The sequence below is a fragment of the Nicotiana tabacum genome, chromosome 17 (assembly GCF_000715075.1).
Source record: "Nicotiana tabacum cultivar K326 chromosome 17, ASM71507v2, whole genome shotgun sequence".
Taxonomy (NCBI): Eukaryota; Viridiplantae; Streptophyta; class Magnoliopsida; order Solanales; family Solanaceae; genus Nicotiana; species Nicotiana tabacum.
Genome location: NC_134096.1, coordinates 109,872,098 through 109,890,547, shown reverse-complemented (window position 1 = coordinate 109,890,547; position 18,450 = coordinate 109,872,098). Strand labels below are relative to the sequence as shown.

The 18,450-nt window shown below is 38.1% G+C and overlaps 1 protein-coding gene and 1 long non-coding RNA gene across 2 annotated transcripts; one reads left to right on the top strand and one right to left on the bottom strand.

Moving 5' to 3' along the window:
- The first annotated feature begins 5,662 nt into the window (after positions 1 to 5,662).
- Positions 5,663 to 9,236, top strand: LOC107779671 (sugar carrier protein C-like). Its single transcript, NM_001325286.1, is given in 4 exon segments — positions 5,663 to 5,897; positions 6,007 to 6,329; positions 7,822 to 8,445; positions 8,568 to 9,236. Coding segments are annotated over 4 exon segments (1,572 nt in total). The 5' UTR covers positions 5,663 to 5,764; the 3' UTR covers positions 9,060 to 9,236.
- A 7,770-nt stretch (positions 9,237 to 17,006) lies between these two features.
- LOC142171431 (uncharacterized) lies at positions 17,007 to 18,131 on the bottom strand. Its single transcript, XR_012700993.1, has 2 exons — positions 17,599 to 18,131; positions 17,007 to 17,371 (listed from the first exon to the last, which is right to left on the bottom strand). It is a non-coding gene; the product is annotated as an uncharacterized LOC142171431 (long non-coding RNA).
- Positions 18,132 to 18,450: the final 319 nt, after the last annotated feature.

Here is an 18,450-nt window from a genome sequence, read left to right as displayed (position 1 = left end):
TGAAATTGACAAATCACTTATATCTAATCACCACTATATTTATGTAATTTTTGCGCCCGCCAACTAAGTGTTTAGTTGCTTTCTCCGAATTTGTTTATTATTCTCTGTAATTGAAACAAATTAAAGGTATAGTACTATTACTCCCTAAAAAGAATGATGGAGTGTTGAAAACAATGGAGAAATTGTACATGACTTTGGACATTGATTTCTTGATTTTTTTGAATTAACTAATTTACATATACATAATGTGAATGTTAATATAGTTGTGTAGTCATACAAGATTTGAGAAAATTAAATAATGATCATATAGTAGTAGTAGTATATTATTAGTTTAGTTTCCAGTGAGGTGATCATGATATAAAAGAGATTAAAATTTTCTTAATGTCCCTGTTTGTAAATATAATTGTTGTCGTCTCCTTTAAAACGTTTGGAAATTCGGGAGAAATGCAAAAATAGTCAGATTTACAAGTGGTCATTCAAAAATAGCCACAGTTTCAAAAGTAATCGAAATTTAGCCATTTTTCATGTAAAGATAAATTTGAACGAAAACAGTGTTTATAATCCGAAAAATACTCCAGCATAATATACTGGAATTCCAGCATAAGTATACTGGAACTCCAGTATATTATACTAGAGTTCCAGTATAATATATCGGTCCATCATAATATGCTGGAAGTTCATACACAAGTGCACCGATCTCCAGTATATTATGATTGAACTTTCCGTATTGCAGCAAAATAATGTCTATTTTTCAATGACTTTGCAAACACTTGCTATTTTTGAATGACCAATCCGAAAACTGGCTAGCCCGTACTATTTTTACGGAAATTCTTGGGCAAAATGTAAAAGAATAGAGAAGTTTGGGCTTAAGATTCAAACAAGTAGTGACAATATATCTTGACCCAAAAATGTTCCCAGAAAAAAAAGAAGGAAAGTTGCTGTTAAATCCATAAGTTCAAAGTTTGACTTAATATATTCAAAGTTCACACACATGATTCGTCGAGATGGTATGGGAAAACTAATAAATTTCAACAAATTACAAGTTGGAATAAGTCAACTCTCATATTCCTCTTTCCTTTTCTCCTCAAATAAGCATGTAAAAGAAAGAAAAGAAAAGAAAAAAAAGAAGCTTTTATATTACATTTTAAAGGAAAATGCATGAAAGTGATGCACATGGAGTCGTTTTCATTCAAAAGGTACTTAAGAATTTTATAAACTATTATAAACTCCAAATAATTTGACAGATAAGCAACATTTATTAGTGACAGAAAGTAATTGAAATGATATATACGTTATGGTATGAATTAAATATCTGTTGGTCTATGAAATGGCCTTACTTCCTGCTACTAAATGACATTTGAACCTATGAAGAATCATTGACTTTGCTATTTTATTTGTTTAATGGAACCACCTATGCGGGCCGTTGCGGTGAAATAAAAAAATCGATTAAGAATATTTAATATTTAATATATACTAAATATATAATATTTGATTTATGTATTCAAAAGGATTTTTGTGGCAGATCCTGATAATCTTCATCGACTGGATTGCAGTCAATTCTGGGAGTGTTGTGACAGTGGATTGACTTGATGTTAGGGCTTAGCTTAGCCCTCTCCCTACCTTTCTTTTTTGGTTAACCAGATACTTAATTAACTAACAAAATAATTACATGGGTGGCACCACATTGGAGCTGTCCAGTTGGACAGTATTGTTTGAGACAGTATTAGTTATATTACATACCTGAGTTTTTCTAATAAAAGTAGTTCCTAGAATGTCTGTTCAGAGTGCTTCATTGGCAAACACTAGAGTAACTTTCAAAATACTAGTGGTGTTGAACGGTCTTTTCCTTGCTCCCTCCTTAGCCAGTAGGTCCGCCACCCGGCTCTGTTCTCTGAAGCTATGGCTGATTTCTAGGTTCCCCAGCTGAATCATCAATGACCTGCATTCAAAAACAAAGTTCTTATAAGGGATATGACCAAATTCCAAAATTCTAATGATCTCTTTTGAGTCAGTGTTGATCACTAGAGGGGTTAGATTGTGCTCCTTTGCCAGCTTAAGCCCTTCCCTACCCTTATCTTGTTTTAAAGTGAAAATATGGGAAGAGAGTATGTAGCTACGTTTATATGAAGATAGGAGACCAGAATGGGCTGAGTTAGGGGCAGGGGGAAAAGGGCAGATAATTCATTGTCAGTCATTATTAAGCAGCTAAGAACAAACTCTATGATCCATGTTTAATTTCTAGTGGATCATAATCATATGGGACAATTGAAAGAACATATTTGCAAAAAAAATTTAACTACCCCATTTTTATATTATTGAAATCAGAAGACGTTAAATTTTCATTTATGTATTTGTTTCTTTCTTATTTTAATTTTATTTTATGATGGAGGTGGGCTCATGAATAGTGGAGAAAGAAGATAATCACTCCATTCATTTTTTAATTATCTTCTTTCTTAAGAACTCTAATTGAAAAACTAGAGCATTTGAAGCACCAAATGACCCTACTAAGAAACAACTTGAGGAGAATGAGCGCGCGCACACAAAAAAAGGAAGATGACAGCAAAATGAGATTGGATCCATCGCATGTATTTTTGTACAATAAAGTCATTATTTGTAATGATTTGTGGTGAAGCAAGTGGGCTGTTACTTAAGAGGCTATATGTTCTCTGCCTCATCATAACCCTATCTTCTAACCAAAAATTAATGTGTGGCAAGCCTTAGCATCCCATAAAGCAGGAAATTAAAACGACTTTTTCATGATGAAGAGGCTATGTGTTGGACTCTTAATTAATATCATGCATGTATATGTGCTGACTGGTTAATTTTCTCTTTTTCCTTTTCACTAATTTATATTTATATTAATATTGTTTAAGTTTTGTCGAATAAATGGATGTTGAGCTAAAGGTAATTTAGAGAGATACCGTGTGCAGATGATAATTCAGACCAAGGGTAAATTTTTGGTTAATTAAAGGCAATAGGTACACCTTATAATTGCCCGAATTAGAGATAGCATGTGCACGTGCATTCACCATCTCATGTTGGATCCCCTCTAGTCATCACTAAAAGAAAGAAATGGTGTGAATTTTCGTACTCGAATGTTAATTGAATTCTTTATCAACAAGGAAGAAAATACAAAAGATTCAATATAAACATATTTATTAGCCGAATTAGAGAGAGTAAATAACATGACGAGTTGACTTGGGACCTACTCTTATGTAAAGTCAAGCCACCAGGTTTGAAAATTTGATCAACCGCTAATTTCATTAGAAAAACTCGAAAAAACAAGGATTAATCCCGCTTTCTGTTTTTCCTCCTGTTTGGGCCCCTCTACTCCTTCGTTTTCCACTTGATTGGCCCCTACTTGGATCTATTTTCTCTGTGCAAACTGCAAAGTAAAGTGAGATAATAAAAGAGACTGGTCGAAGAAAAAGAGAGAAAATAGAAAAAGTGTGGTCGGTTGTGTTTATGAGCTTTTCATGGGACCTTAACAATAATAATAATACTTGTAATAAATTTGAATAGAAAAGAAATAGACTAGGCAAATGTGCAAGGCGTTCTAACGCGTGAAATATAACGGAAACTATAACTAGGAAAACAAAAACGAACACACATTTGAAAGTAAGGTTACGTTCCATTTTGATTCCTATTTGCACTCTTCAGTGGGAAACCTACTTAATTAATAATTAGCTCCATAGAAACGTGATTATCCAAACAAAGAGAATGGTAAACGATGGAAAGTTCGTTAACTAAAAATCCATATTATCCATTCTATGATGCCTATGTGGAATTCTTTATAATTGTTTTTTTTCTTCCTTTTCTTCTTTTCACTTTTCTTTTCTCTATATATTAAATGCTAGTATAACCAAATTTAATCTGGCATAGGTTAAATGCTTGCTTCACGTAAACAAAATTAGAACTGGACTGCAACGTCAATCACTCTAATAAAATAGAAGTGAAGAGTAGCTAATCAAACAACCGCTCATGACATAATCTATGAGAACTAGAGTAACTTTGTTTTATTATTATCCTTAATTTAAGGATTGCTTAACGAAGTAGTTATAATTAATGGCTTCCCGTGCTACACACTGATGTTAAAATACATGGATAAGGTAGACTTACCTTAAGATATTCTTAGTAAATAAAATTCATGTCTTGCTCAAGATTTATAGTTAGTCAAACACTTTAATGCCTATTGTTCACTTCTTTCCGTCCTAGAAGGGAAAAAATTAATATATGAGGAGCAAATTTCTTCAAGTATTGCTATTTCTATACACCATTCTAATTATTTTTTCAATATAACATGAACAGTTACTCTCTAAAATATTTATAATTTTTCGGTTTCTAAAAGCTGTATTTTTTTTTTTGTCTATATTTATTCTCAAAATGTTCTAAGTATATGAATTGCCATCCCTTTTGGTCGAAGTAAACGCTCTTGAAAAAGAAAGTCAACCAAAACCAGCAAAGCTAGGTGGAAATATTTGCCACCAAATGGGCAGTATATCCCAAGTAAGAAAAGATAGAGATAAATTAGATGACAAAAGGCTGATGTGTATCACCAAGAGTGGGAACTCCCTCATTTGACTGCCGTCTACCAGGAACCCCAAATAAACACTTAATTTCCTTACACACCATTTCCCACATCAACTTTAATTAGTATATACTACAAGCCTTCCTTGTTTTATTATTATCCAGTCTAAATTCAAGGCAACTATTTATTCGTATGGTCACATGACCTTTGGCCTAACTCAACTTGTTTCCAAGCATCTTGTGTAAATTTGTTAAGAAAATAAATTTTAAACATATGTCAACTTCATAAGTTTATTGAATTAAGATTATCCAAGACCATCATATAAGAAGATATTATTTGTTTCTTCTGCCAATGTGAGGCATATAACATCTTCAGATAATCAAAGTTAGCTAGACATGTAGAGAAAATAAAACCGAAAATAGGAATGAGTCTGACGTCAATATCATATTAAAAAAGACATTAAACCTAACTTAACCTCAAAAAACGATTCATGGGATAATAATTGTGTAATGTTATATCCATAAACAATAATTCATTCCCTGCAAGGCTACAACAATGTTACACACTCTAATAGAACTAAGGCTACAATTTTGAATTAGATTGAATTAGAGTCAATAAGATGCCCAATCAAAAACTTCCGAGTTCACATTCCACAACATCAACAATAAACTTTTTAAATCCAAAATCTGTTGGTTGGGAGACCTAAATTATTTCGTTTGGAATATAGAAATTTTTGAGAAATTATCTACAGTTCACCTCTTGCATAAATATCTCTTTATTAGTATATTTTAATTATAATTCTCTATTATAATTCTCCATGTAATACAGTGAGTCAACTATGTGTTAAAGAATTTATCGTTATTCTTTTTGCCACCTTAATTAAATAAAGTTTTAATAGCGTGAGATAAGATTCTATGCATAATTTTGACAGCTAAATAAAAAATCATTAAGAAAAAAAAAAGTGACAGCTAAGGAGAGTCCAGCATATAGTCCCGGATTTACGACATTGTAATAGTCTCCCTCACTTTCTATATATACTCTTCCCTTCTCACAGCTACTCCTCTATATTCCTTCTCTTCATTTCTGAAGTACTCTTAAATCTCTCTTTCATTTTCCACTTAGCTTTTATCTTATATTTCTACAGTTTACGATTACAGTTCTCTCTCAACTTTTTTCTTTTTTCTTGATCATTTCTTGTGCCACAAGTTGTTCTTGTTTTGTGATCAGCTCAGAAAGATGGCTGCTGGTGGTGGTATTGGTCCCGGCAACGGGAAAGAATATCCCGGCAATTTAACTCTTTATGTTACCGTTACGTGCATTGTCGCTGCCATGGGTGGTCTCATTTTCGGTTACGATATTGGAATTTCTGGTACGTAAAAACACATCTAGGAAAAAAGACAATTTGTGAATGAATTACTATACGTTTTATAATTTGTTTCATTCTAGGTTATGACTGTGTTTTCTTATGTATGGATCAGGAGGTGTGACATCAATGGACTCATTCTTGAGCAGATTTTTCCCATCTGTGTTCAGGAAGCAAAAGGCAGATGATTCAACAAATCAATACTGCAAATTTGACAGCCAAACATTGACGATGTTCACGTCGTCATTGTACTTGGCTGCTCTTTTGTCGTCTCTGGTGGCATCTACTGTCACCAGAAAACTTGGACGGAGACTTTCTATGCTCTGTGGAGGTGTCCTCTTCTGTGCTGGAGCTTTGATCAATGGCTTTGCTCAGAATGTTGCTATGCTCATTGTTGGTCGTATTTTACTAGGTTTTGGTATTGGATTCGCCAATCAGGTATATCGTAATTTCCATTATACGGCAAAATTTATTCCTAGTTTGTCCTTATTTTGAGTTTAAGTTCTGTGCAAAAAGTATTTGTCCGAGCAGTGTTGTTTTTGTCGTATGTGTTGGATCAAGTCAAGAGATTGGCATGTGGTCATATTCCTAATTATTTGTTTGTTGGTCGTGCCAAGTTGTTTATGTAGTCCAAAACTGGTGTTTATTCTCTAAACAGTACTACCATGTGACTATGTTTATGCAATCAAAGAATGGTGGGTTTTCTCTACAAACAACATCATCTGTGCGTCTGTCTCTGTTTTTTCCCCTTTTTTGTTCATTTATTTCAAGATTGTCCTGTTCTATGGTTCCCCTGTTTCTTTGGTTTTTGCCATGGAATTACGTTTCTTAGTTTATGCATTTATTTCTTGGTTTCAAAACTGTAAAAAATAGTAAAGGCAAGTTGGTGGTCAACACTTTTCCCGCAGTTTGGATCTGAATGGCAGTAAGTACTTACTTAATGCGTATATCAGACAAGTATGTGCAACACATGATTTTTTGCCATAAAGTCCTGAAACCATATGTCTATCACTTTTTTTGTTACAAAAAATTATCTTATCCTATAGGAGTATCCTGTAAATTAATATTTATATGCAATTTGATCGAAAAGTTATTTGTTTTATTTTTCAAGTTATTAATTCCACTCATGAATGTTACTTTTAAATACAGTTAAAAAAGAGACCTCAAAGGGTAAAAAAAATTAAACAGTCTATGTATACAAATTAAATCTTCTTTTCCCCACAATTCTAATTCCATTTGCTTTTATCTTTTTCTATTGTCCCTTTTATTTAAATTTTTTGGTTAAAAGAAAATGAAATCAACAGTCGATTGGACTTTTGAGCCCTCCAAGTAGGAGGTCCCTACCTTTTACAATTTGGACGTTAACCTGACTTGAAAAAGACTTTTTTGCAAATTAAATCCCACTATCTTAAATCCTTTGTTCAGTCTAAAATCTACTAGCTTAATTTGAATAACGAATCTGCTTTGGTATTCTTCAGCAAGTTGTGACTGTCATGATATCACATAAGCAATATTTTAATCCAATGCTAGTTGTTGAGATTAACAAAACTCCTATTTTCTTAATAGTAGATACTCTGTTTGGGTGTGTGTGTATTTCTTTTTCTCCGTTGAAGTAACGTGCGCCTGAATTCTTTCCACATCGTCTGCTCATGAATATGACTAATTTACTAAAAACAAATTGGTTTATAATTGACTTGATAGTTGCAAGTCGTAAAATTAAAATTAATCATGAAATAATGTTGCTCATTTTCTTAATCTAATTAAGAAAATAGACATTCTGTCCTTATCCATCGTGACAAGAAGAAGTGGCCTGGCCCCCTTGAAAGAAACACAATATTTCCCTTCTCTTTTTGCTTTTTTGAACCATTTGTTGTTGTTTTCCTTTAATTGGGATGATTAACGTTTTTGTTTTTGTTTAATTGAATTGCAGTCTGTTCCACTATACCTATCTGAAATGGCTCCATACAAGTACAGAGGAGCACTCAACCTAGGTTTTCAACTGTCCATTACAATTGGTATACTTGTAGCAAATGTGTTGAACTATTTCTTTGCCAAGATTCATTGGGGATGGAGATTAAGCTTAGGAGGTGCTATGGTACCTGCATTGATCATCACAATAGGCTCACTTTTCCTTCCCGAGACACCAAACTCCATGATCGAACGTGGCAATCACGACGAAGCCAAAGCTAGGCTTAAAAGAATCAGAGGCATTGATGATGTAGACGAAGAGTTCAATGATTTAGTCGTGGCGAGTGAGGCTTCTAGGAAAATTGAGAACCCTTGGAGAAATTTGTTGCAAAGGAAATATAGGCCACATCTCACAATGGCAATTATGATCCCATTTTTCCAGCAACTTACTGGAATCAATGTGATTATGTTCTATGCACCAGTTTTGTTTAAGACTATTGGTTTTGGTGCTGATGCTTCCCTTATGTCTGCTGTTATTACTGGTGGAGTCAATGTACTTGCAACTGTTGTTTCTATTTACTATGTTGATAAATTGGGAAGAAGATTCTTGTTCCTTGAAGGTGGCATTCAAATGCTCATCTGCCAAGTAAGTTAAATTTCCTTCCATTTTCTTGGAAATTTAGAATTTAGATTCAGCGGATTCTGCTCTTCGTATATGAAATTAAGTTCAAATTTCTAACTTGAACTTGGTTTTTGATACATTTGCAGATAGCGGTGTCAATTTGCATAGCTATAAAATTTGGAGTGAATGGAACTCCAGGGGATTTACCAAAGTGGTACGCGATAGTAGTGGTGATATTCATCTGTGTTTATGTAGCTGGATTTGCTTGGTCCTGGGGACCTCTAGGATGGTTGGTACCTAGTGAAATTTTCCCACTTGAAATTCGATCAGCTGCTCAAAGTATCAATGTTTCAGTGAACATGATCTTCACATTTATAGTGGCACAAGTATTCTTGACAATGTTGTGTCATTTGAAGTTTGGATTGTTCCTCTTCTTTGCATTCTTTGTTGTGATTATGACTGTCTTCATTTACTTCTTCTTGCCTGAGACAAAGAATATCCCAATTGAAGAGATGGTGATTGTGTGGAAAGAGCATTGGTTCTGGTCTAAGTTCATGACTGAAGTGGACTATCCTGGAACTAGGAATGGAACAAGTGTTGAAATGTCAAAAGGGAGTGCTGGTTACAAAATAGTATGACCTAATTAAAGAAGATGTTTGGATTTATTTTAATTTTATTTGTTGTTGTATAATGTTTTAGTGGGATGATATTGTTAGATTTGAACTGTTTCTCTTGTCTCTATTGCATAGAAAATACATACTTTACTGTGTTCAATTTCAACCTCTCAACAATTAATATAAGATTTGTCAGAGCAATGGTGTAGCTTTTTGTTTGTTTTGCTGAATGTATTAGTTTGTCCTGAAAAGCAAACTTCCAAGTGTCTGGTCATAATTCAAAATTATGTTCAAATTAAAGCTATCAGCCATAAACGGCATTTGGATACTAATCTGCTTGAACTAGCACATAGGACATATACCAAACTCGGTTTGCTACTCATTGAACTGGACTAAGAAAATATATCTTCTTTTATATGATAGTAATTACCATCTATAGCTTACAATTTACAAACCTCTTTAAATATTTCTTTAAGGGAAAAAGAAAATTCAATTCCTTGAATTTGAAATTTTTGAGGTGGTCACGAGAAAACAGGAAGCAAGCAAACTCTTAGCTTTAATAAAAAGGGTGTGACCACAATGAAGAGGAACCTCTTTTCTCTTCTAACGTACATTCATTATGATTTTCAAAATCTTATCGTTCTTTTCAAATCCTAAAGTTGGAAGTATCATTTCAATTTGATTTGATTCGTATTTTGTAATCAAAAGCACGTGAATTTGGTTCCCACTTCTACTAAAATTACGTTGAAAGCTCAGGAAACTTCTAATGAAGTCATCTTTTATCTACCTCTGACACCGCTTTTTCAAACTGTTGCCTTTTGTTCCATATTATTCATTGAAGAATATCACAAGTAGTAGTAAAAATTGGCATTATCCACTTTACCACTTATAATTTTAATAATCTACTATAATATGCATCGAGTTTTTCTGTGTTTCTCTTTTTGGAAAATTAAGAATCCTAACCAGTTAACTACTGTTTAGCTGTTCTCAAGAATACAATACCACGTTTTTATTAACAATAAAATTATATTCGATTCCACATTCTTTGTAATCCTATATTTAGCCAATCAGAAATTTTTCAAAGACTATGAAATTTTATATTTTTCTTGACTTCTGGTTCAAATAATTGAGAACTCGACTTTTCAAAAAGAAATGGAGTGACAATCCACTAGTAAAACTATTGCATTATATCCTAAGATTGTGCCCAAAAAAAAACATAAAGCAAAAGGAAAAACTTTAAAAAAGAAAAAGGAAAAAAAGAAGCTCGTGTGGATAAAGTAATTGTCACTCAATTTCTACTATTAAGAAGCTTCCTATATCCGCATTCTTGTTAGAAAGTGGGAATCAAAATCGACATGCTTTTGGTTACGAATCATGAAATTTGTAGGACTTTTGGGTGAAAAATGACGTCGATGCTAATCTCCTTGGTAATTAATACAAGTGCCTTTCAATAAAAAGACAAAATATAAGAAGGGTTTTTATTCAATTTAGTCACGATCTTGCCTATAAAGCTACCTAGGAATTGATGACACACCTCAAAAAATTATAGTATTAAGTATTGAATGCAATAGTATTTTTGCCTCTACTAACGTAGGAGGTCCAGATGACTCATTAATTCGTTGGGGTCACGGAATTTGCAAGAAATGAGAAGGAAGAAGAGGATGAATCATATGATTCTATGCGCCTTTTTTTTCAATTTGGCTAAATTTTGTGGATAGAAAGGTGTAATAATTTTGTGAGTTTTGGATAGGATTTTGGATAGGAATCGAATATAAGTGGTACTTAGTGTTGTTACTTGTTCCTATCTCTTTCACTGGGACAACTTTGAAATTGATGACCTAAGTTTTACACCAGATTCTCAACTAAGAAAAAATAAAAGAAGAATTGTGATTGCAGAATCATTAGTTTACTTGAAATATTCCTTAAACAAAATTTTATAACATTTCACCAGTATTTCACTGAACCTCAGTATTGGTCAAAGCAGTATTTACAATTGTTGAATTTACTATTTATAAATATTGTAAATATTATTTATGTCAAGGGTAGATTGGAATTAAGACAGGTTGAAAGGAAAATCGACCTCATCTTGCGTTAATGAATATGATCTTTGGATGGGTTGGGCATATGTTGGGCTTTTCTTAAGATGCATAAGTTATGTCATGGGCGGCTTTCCAGCCATGCCCCATGATCCCTTGGACGCGCCCCGTGGCGTCCTGGCCAGCCTCCCAACGCCCGTCGCCACGGTCGGCCCCGTGGTCTCGGCAGCTCCAAGTGACAAGCGCGCATGTGCCTCTGTCGCCCCACCGATAGCCATCGCCAGCGCCCAGCCACAGGCAAAAGCCAACAGCGCCGCGCGCGCAGACCCTGATGCTAAAGACAAAGTTGCTGCCAACGGACTTGCTGCTGCTTTGTAGAAGACTAAGTCCTTTTCATTGTAAATATAGAGTAGTTTTGCTGCATTTTCTTTAAGTGTGATTTTCCAGCTTTCATAGGTCTAGTCATGTAACTTTGGTTTATTTTTTTAAGCATTATTAAGGGGGACCAAGCAATCAAAACTTTCAAGCAAGCAAACAATTCTCTGTACTGGTGTCTCTCCCCCCGACACCGTCTTGTTTTCTGTAATAGCTTTCATTCAATGCAATCAAGCTTTCTTTCATTCTCAATTCTCTTTTCTGCTCTCTTTCAATTGCTCATGACATTGGTTTTCCCGTACGGCACTGACAATCTAGTCTAGCGTACGGAGGGGACCTCAGTTGGCGGACAGCAACCGTACTGACATCGGTTGCCTAGCCTTACGTCGCCCTTCCAAGGAACTTCAGGAAGGCGCCGCGTAACAGTTGGTATCAGAGCCTAGGCTCGACATCGGACGAGGGATCACATTGCAATTACCACCATTTCTGACCATGGTGAATTATGGGGATCGCATCGCGACCCTTGAGGGAACGGTTGACGCATTACGGCCCATCGTGGAAATGGTGCCCGATCTAAAAACCAGCCTAGTGCAAAGGTTGGACGACCTGGACCGCAGACTCATCCAGGCCGAAGTTGACATAGAAAACATCAGCCGCGACTCTGAAGGAGACCGGCAAACAGCAGCCACAGAGGCAGCTGAAATTTTTGGTAAATTTGAGGTCCTCCAGCAGGAGCGTGCCGAGGATTTAGCCAACAGGGAACAAGAGGCAGACAGGGTGACTGCCATGCAACAAACCATTGACAACTTGACAGGCCAGCTCAATGTTGTCAATGCTGCTTTACAAGGCCTACTTCGAGGAGGCGGAAACCAATTTGGGGGTGGTGTGAACCTCGCCCCCATGGCACAAAAGCTGAAAATTCCTGAGCCAAAGCCATACAGTGGAGCTCGGAATGCCAAAGAAGTGGAAAATTTCATTTTCGACATCGAGCAATACTTCGATGCCGTGGGAAGCTTGGAAGAAGCTAAGAAGGTAGCAACTGCTGCCATGTATCTTCAGGGTGATGCCAAACTCTGGTGGCGGGTGAAGTACGAAGCCATCAAGGCAGGTGAAGATGCCCTCGACACATGGGCGGAACTGAAGGCAGCCATACGCCTACAGTTCTTCCCCGAAAATGTTGAGTACAATGCCAGGAGAAAGTTGCGGGAGCTCCGCCAGACCAAATCAGTGCGAGATTACGTGCGGGAATTCTCCGCGCTCATGCTGAACATCCGTGACATGGGGGACAAAGACAAACTCTTCACCTTCCTGGAAGGGTTGAAACCTTATGCCCGGATGGAGTTGCAGAGACAAAGGGTAGACACGTTGCCTAAGGCAATCCAAGCAGCAGAGTGCCTTGGGGATTACCAAGTGGAAGCCCGGAAGGATAGGCCTCAACAGCCTGTCCGAGGAGGATACAAAGGGGGCCAACCAAACACTAGTGGCCCTAGCAGAAGTGGAGGAGACCGGAGTGCACCCAAATCCAAGACTCCCTCTTCCGGCAGTACTAGTGCTGCATCTAACAACAATGATCGGGGGAGGAAGCCCCCCTCAGGATGTCGCCATTGCGGCGGACCACATTGGAATAATGAATGTCCACATGCACAGATGAATGCCCATCAAGCTTTTGAGGATGGGACGGATGACGACGCCGATGATGCGGACCAGACCGAGCCAGTAGGTGCATTCAATGCAATTGTTGGCTCCATTTCTGAGCCCTTAGCGGGTACCAGTGCCGGTATCCGCAAGAAGAAGGACCCCTGTCCAATTGCCAGGAAAGGAAATAAGAAGGCGAATTTGAGGACTCCTCCTCATCAAGAGAGGACCCTAATGTTCGTTGACATGAAGGTAAATGGCAAGCCCATTCGGGCAATGATAGACACAGGTGCCACCCACAACTACTTAGCCTCGACTCAGGTGGAGCGTCTTGGACTAGTCGTAGGAAAGGGCAAAGGTCGTGTGAAGGCTATCAACTCACCACCTCAACCAGTGGGTGGAATAGCCAAAGAAGTACCAGTGAAGCTTGGCCCTTATGAAGGAAAGTTCAACCTGCGCGTAGTGATCATAGATGACTTTGAGTTAATCGTGGGGTTGGAATTCCTGAGACAGACCAATACCATGCCCGCACCGTATGCAGACATGCTGCTGATGATGGGGGCAAATGGGGCCAAGCCCTGCATTATTCCGTGCATTCCCATGAAGATGGCTATGTCCAGTAGCCCAGTCTTGGCCCTCCCTGACTTGGCCAAGCCATTCGAAGTGCAAACGGATGCCTCCGACTATGCACTTGGTGGAGTATTGCTACAAGAAGGGCATCCCGTAGCGTACGAGAGCCGGAAACTGAAGGATGCAGAGCGACGCTATGCCGCCCATGAGAAAGAATTATTGGCTGTCGTTCATTGCTTACGCCTTTGGAGGCATTATCTACTGGGAGCCCCATTCGTGGTCAAGACAGACAATACAGCCGTTAGCCATTTCATGACCCAGCCAAAGCTGAATGGACGACAGGCTAGGTGGCAGGAACTCCTAGCGGAATTTCACTTCAACCTGGAGTACCGAAGTGGAAAGACCAATCATGTTGCTGATGCACTCAGTCGGAGAGCTGATCTAGCATCGATGTGTGTTCTCGCTGCCCTAAAGGGAAGCGAAGTAACCACCACCATAAAAGACCAGATACAGGATCTACTCATCAAGGATCCTGCTGCACAGTATTTGGTTGATTTGGTAGGACAGGGCAAGACTCGCCAGTTCTACACCGAAGATGGGTTCCTGAAGGTGAAAGGGAACCGACTTTATGTTCCTAAAGGAGGAGATCTGCGACGGACTCTTCTTGCAGAATGCCACGATACTTTGTGGGCCGGTCATCCCGGCGAGGAACGCACCATGGCATTGCTTCGCCGTGCATATTATTGGCCTCAAATGGTCGATGACGTCGCTCAGTATGTGAAGACTTGTCTAGTATGCCAGAAAGATAAGTCAGACCGCTTGACGCAGGCAGGGCTCTTGGAACCACTAGCTGTACCAAAAAGACCTTGGGAAAGCGTTTCCCTGGACTTCATCACCGGATTGCCCAAGGTCGGAGATCTCACAACTATCTTGGTTGTGGTGGATCGGTTTTCCAAGTATGCTACCTTTATAGCAGCCCCACAATATATATCAGCAGAAGATACAGCTCGACTATTCTTCTCTCATGTCGTCAAGTATTGGGGCTTACCTAAAGACATTGTTAGTGATCGCGACTCACGCTTCACTAGCAATTTTTGGACCCAACTCTTTAAGTGCCTCGGGTCAAAATTGAGTCATAGCTCAAGTTTTCATCCGCAATCTGATGGCCAGACGGAGCGATTCAATGGCATGCTAGAGGAATATCTCCGGCACTTTGTGACCGGATCGCAGAAGAATTGGGTGAAGCTTCTGGATGCTGCTCAACTGTGTTTCAATTCACAAAAGAGCTCAAGTACCAACAAAAGCGCTTTTGAAATTGTTACCGGACAGCAACCGCTACTCCCACACACAGTGAACGCACCAAACATGTCAAAATCTCCTCGGGCTGCCAGCTTCTCAAAAGAATGGAAGCAAAATTTGGAGATAGTGCGGAGCTATCTTGTCAAAGCCCAAAAGCGGATGAAGAGGCATGCTGATCAGAATCGCCGCTTTGTGGAATACCAGGTGGGAGACAAAGTGATGGTCAAAATCCCAAAGCGGTACTTGTTTGCAGGGGTCCATGACCCTCGCCTATTGCAAAAATATATTGGACCCTTGTCCATTGAAAGGCGCATTGGGAAAGTTGCATACCGGGTGGATACCCCAGCTTGGTGGAAAATCCATCCTGTTTTCCATGTCAGTCTCCTGAAACCTTTTCGGGAAGATGTGGAGGATCCTTCACGAAGCCAACTCACAATACCAAGTATTCGAGGCCCCAATTCAACCGGAAAAAGGCGTGCTGAAGCTATTCTTGATGATCGAGTGATTCACGCCTCAAGAAAAGATCACCAGGAGTTCTTGGTGAAATGGCAGGGATGTGATGCAGAGGAGAATACTTGGGAGAGGGGAACAAACCTCAAAGCCTACAAGAGCCTGATTGATGATTACCTTGCAAGGAAGGCGCCGAGGACGTCGCCAACTCAGGTGGGGGAGAATGTCATGGGCGGCTTTCCAGCCATGCCCCATGATCCCTTGGACGCGCCCCGTGGCGTCCTGGCCAGCCTCCCAACGCCCGTCGCCACGGTCGGCCCCGTGGTCTCGGCAGCTCCAAGTGACAAGCGCGCATGTGCCTCTGTCGCCCCACCGATAGCCATCGCCAGCGCCCAGCCACAGGCAAAAGCCAACAGCGCCGCGCGCGCAGACCCTGATGCTAAAGACAAAGTTGCTGCCAACGGACTTGCTGCTGCTTTGTAGAAGACTAAGTCCTTTTCATTGTAAATATAGAGTAGTTTTGCTGCATTTTCTTTAAGTGTGATTTTCCAGCTTTCATAGGTCTAGTCATGTAACTTTGGTTTATTTTTTTTAAGCATTATTAAGGGGGACCAAGCAATCAAAACTTTCAAGCAAGCAAACAATTCTCTGTACTGGTGTCTCTCCCCCCGACACCGTCTTGTTTTCTGTAATAGCTTTCATTCAATGCAATCAAGCTTTCTTTCATTCTCAATTCTCTTTTCTGCTCTCTTTCAATTGCTCATGACATTGGTTTTCCCGTACGGCACTGACAATCTAGTCTAGCGTACGGAGGGGACCTCAGTTGGCGGACAGCAACCGTACTGACATCGGTTGCCTAGCCTTACGTCGCCCTTCCAAGGAACTTCAGGAAGGCGCCGCGTAACAGTTATTGTGTATGTGATAGTAGGTAAAAGTGCTGCCCTATAGAAGTTCAACAAGAGTTTGGATTCTAATCTTTTATTCATGGACTTCAACTTGTTGGCCCAAAAACATATAATAGGTACTTGGGGCAAAGTGCACAAACAACCATTCTTAGGGATGCTATTCAGCAGTGAAAGTGGTGGCAAGCGGGTTTAATTGAATCCGCTTTATCAAAAAATAATACTGTGTATATGTATAAATTAAGATTAAAGCTGCGTAAATTTTGTATAAATATTTTATTTGAACCCACTTGACAACTACTATTTTACGACTAATATTATGTACTTCTAAGATTGAACTCGCTTGCACAAAATCCTAGGTCTACCATTGCTATTCAGGGATTAGCTAGCAGTTACATTTTATAATTTCAGGACATTTGTATCCCAAAAAATTAAACTAAGAAACTGAAATTTAGGATGCATAGTCTAATTCCTAAATAGCAGTCTTTTAGAGTGGCTACCTGATGTCATTTCTACCTAAAATTTCCATGAATACAATATTGCATATATAATACATGAGAAGATAAGTACATTAAACTTAATTTTTGCCAAGTGTGCACTTATTTTTGTGGGTCAATGGCTTTGCGTCGATGGCACCTTGTCAATACTGTACATTAAACTTAAATGTTTTCCAAGTGTATTCAATAATTTTTGTGGGTAAAGACTGAAGAGAATAAACTTAAATTTTCCAAAGAAAGAAAGAAGTCTACACCAATACCAATGAAGAGCAAGTTTAATGCCACTTGAGAATTCCAAGAACAAGAAAGATCACAACATAAACATGATAATGAATACAATAAACTCAAGCCTCAGTTATTGCTGATGTGATTTTAAGACAAAGTGCCATCTACGCAGAGCCATTGACCAACAAAGAGAGCAGTGCAGTTGAGGTTTGGATTGATAGCGTCGAAAACATTAGGGGACAATCTAAACGTCTGGGAAATGCCGAAGCATGTGTCTCCATCCTTCACATTCACCACCTTCAAACATGTTATTTCTCTTGCAGGACTTGGACTTGGACTCAAATTCGCTGTTTCAACACAATATACGTAAAGATATATACAGGATTTGAAACTAATTAATATATACCTGCACAATCTTATTATATTATTAGATACACGCACACAATCGAGCCAAAGCTAGTCAATACACACGGGGGTTTGAAAACTTTTCTCAACTTGCCTGATAATATGTTATTACAATCTTTGCGAATAGCATAAAGATGAAACTGAGTGTGAGAAAGTCAATTATTCTTACCAGGAGAAGTGAATCTGCTTTCAGCCAAACTGATGAACAGAAGTGAGAGGATCATGAAAAACAAGAGGACGAACATATTTGGCTTCGCCATCTTCTATCTCAATTATATTAAATAATGTGTTTTCTTCAAAAGTACTATAACTATTTCTGTGGATGTGATTTTCATTACTACTAGCTTCTATTATATAAATATACGAGGAGTTCAAGGATAAGAACAATACAAAGAGGCGTAAATCTAATTCCCATTTAACGAAGACAAGAAAAGCCGGCAAGCGGCAATGATCGGTTGAATTGTACAAAAAGTATGAAACAAGGTTAAAGATGAATTTTATGATCACAACAAGAAAAAAAATAATCTTTTCAAGCAATTGATTAATATATAAAAATTAGATTAAGAACTTTGTTACTTTATTGGAAGGAGTGTAAGTAGTTTGGCTGAGCAAGTTATTGGACCTCACGAATGTTTTTCTTATATGGTTCAAAAGAATGTTTTTCTTCTATACAAAATTTCTCCTGACCTCTTGCAAAGTTGAATTTTCATGGTATCCAAATTGTCACACCCCAATTCCACACCTCATGATGCGCATTTGTTTCATATTCGTGGTCGATTTAAGTCCTTGGTATTCAGATGTTCAATTTTACACTTACATATTCGAGGAAACGACAATAACAAGGATGCTCAGTTATTTTGAGGGTCTGCATTCTGCAAGCATGCAAAATCAAGGGTTGTGGAGAATGGATGGGTTCGCCCCATCCTTTTAACAGCGATTTCAAATTCCAGTTTGGAAATGGATAAAATCTTGGTAGTGAACATTTTACCTTTTGATAGGCTATACACTGTATGAATTTGGT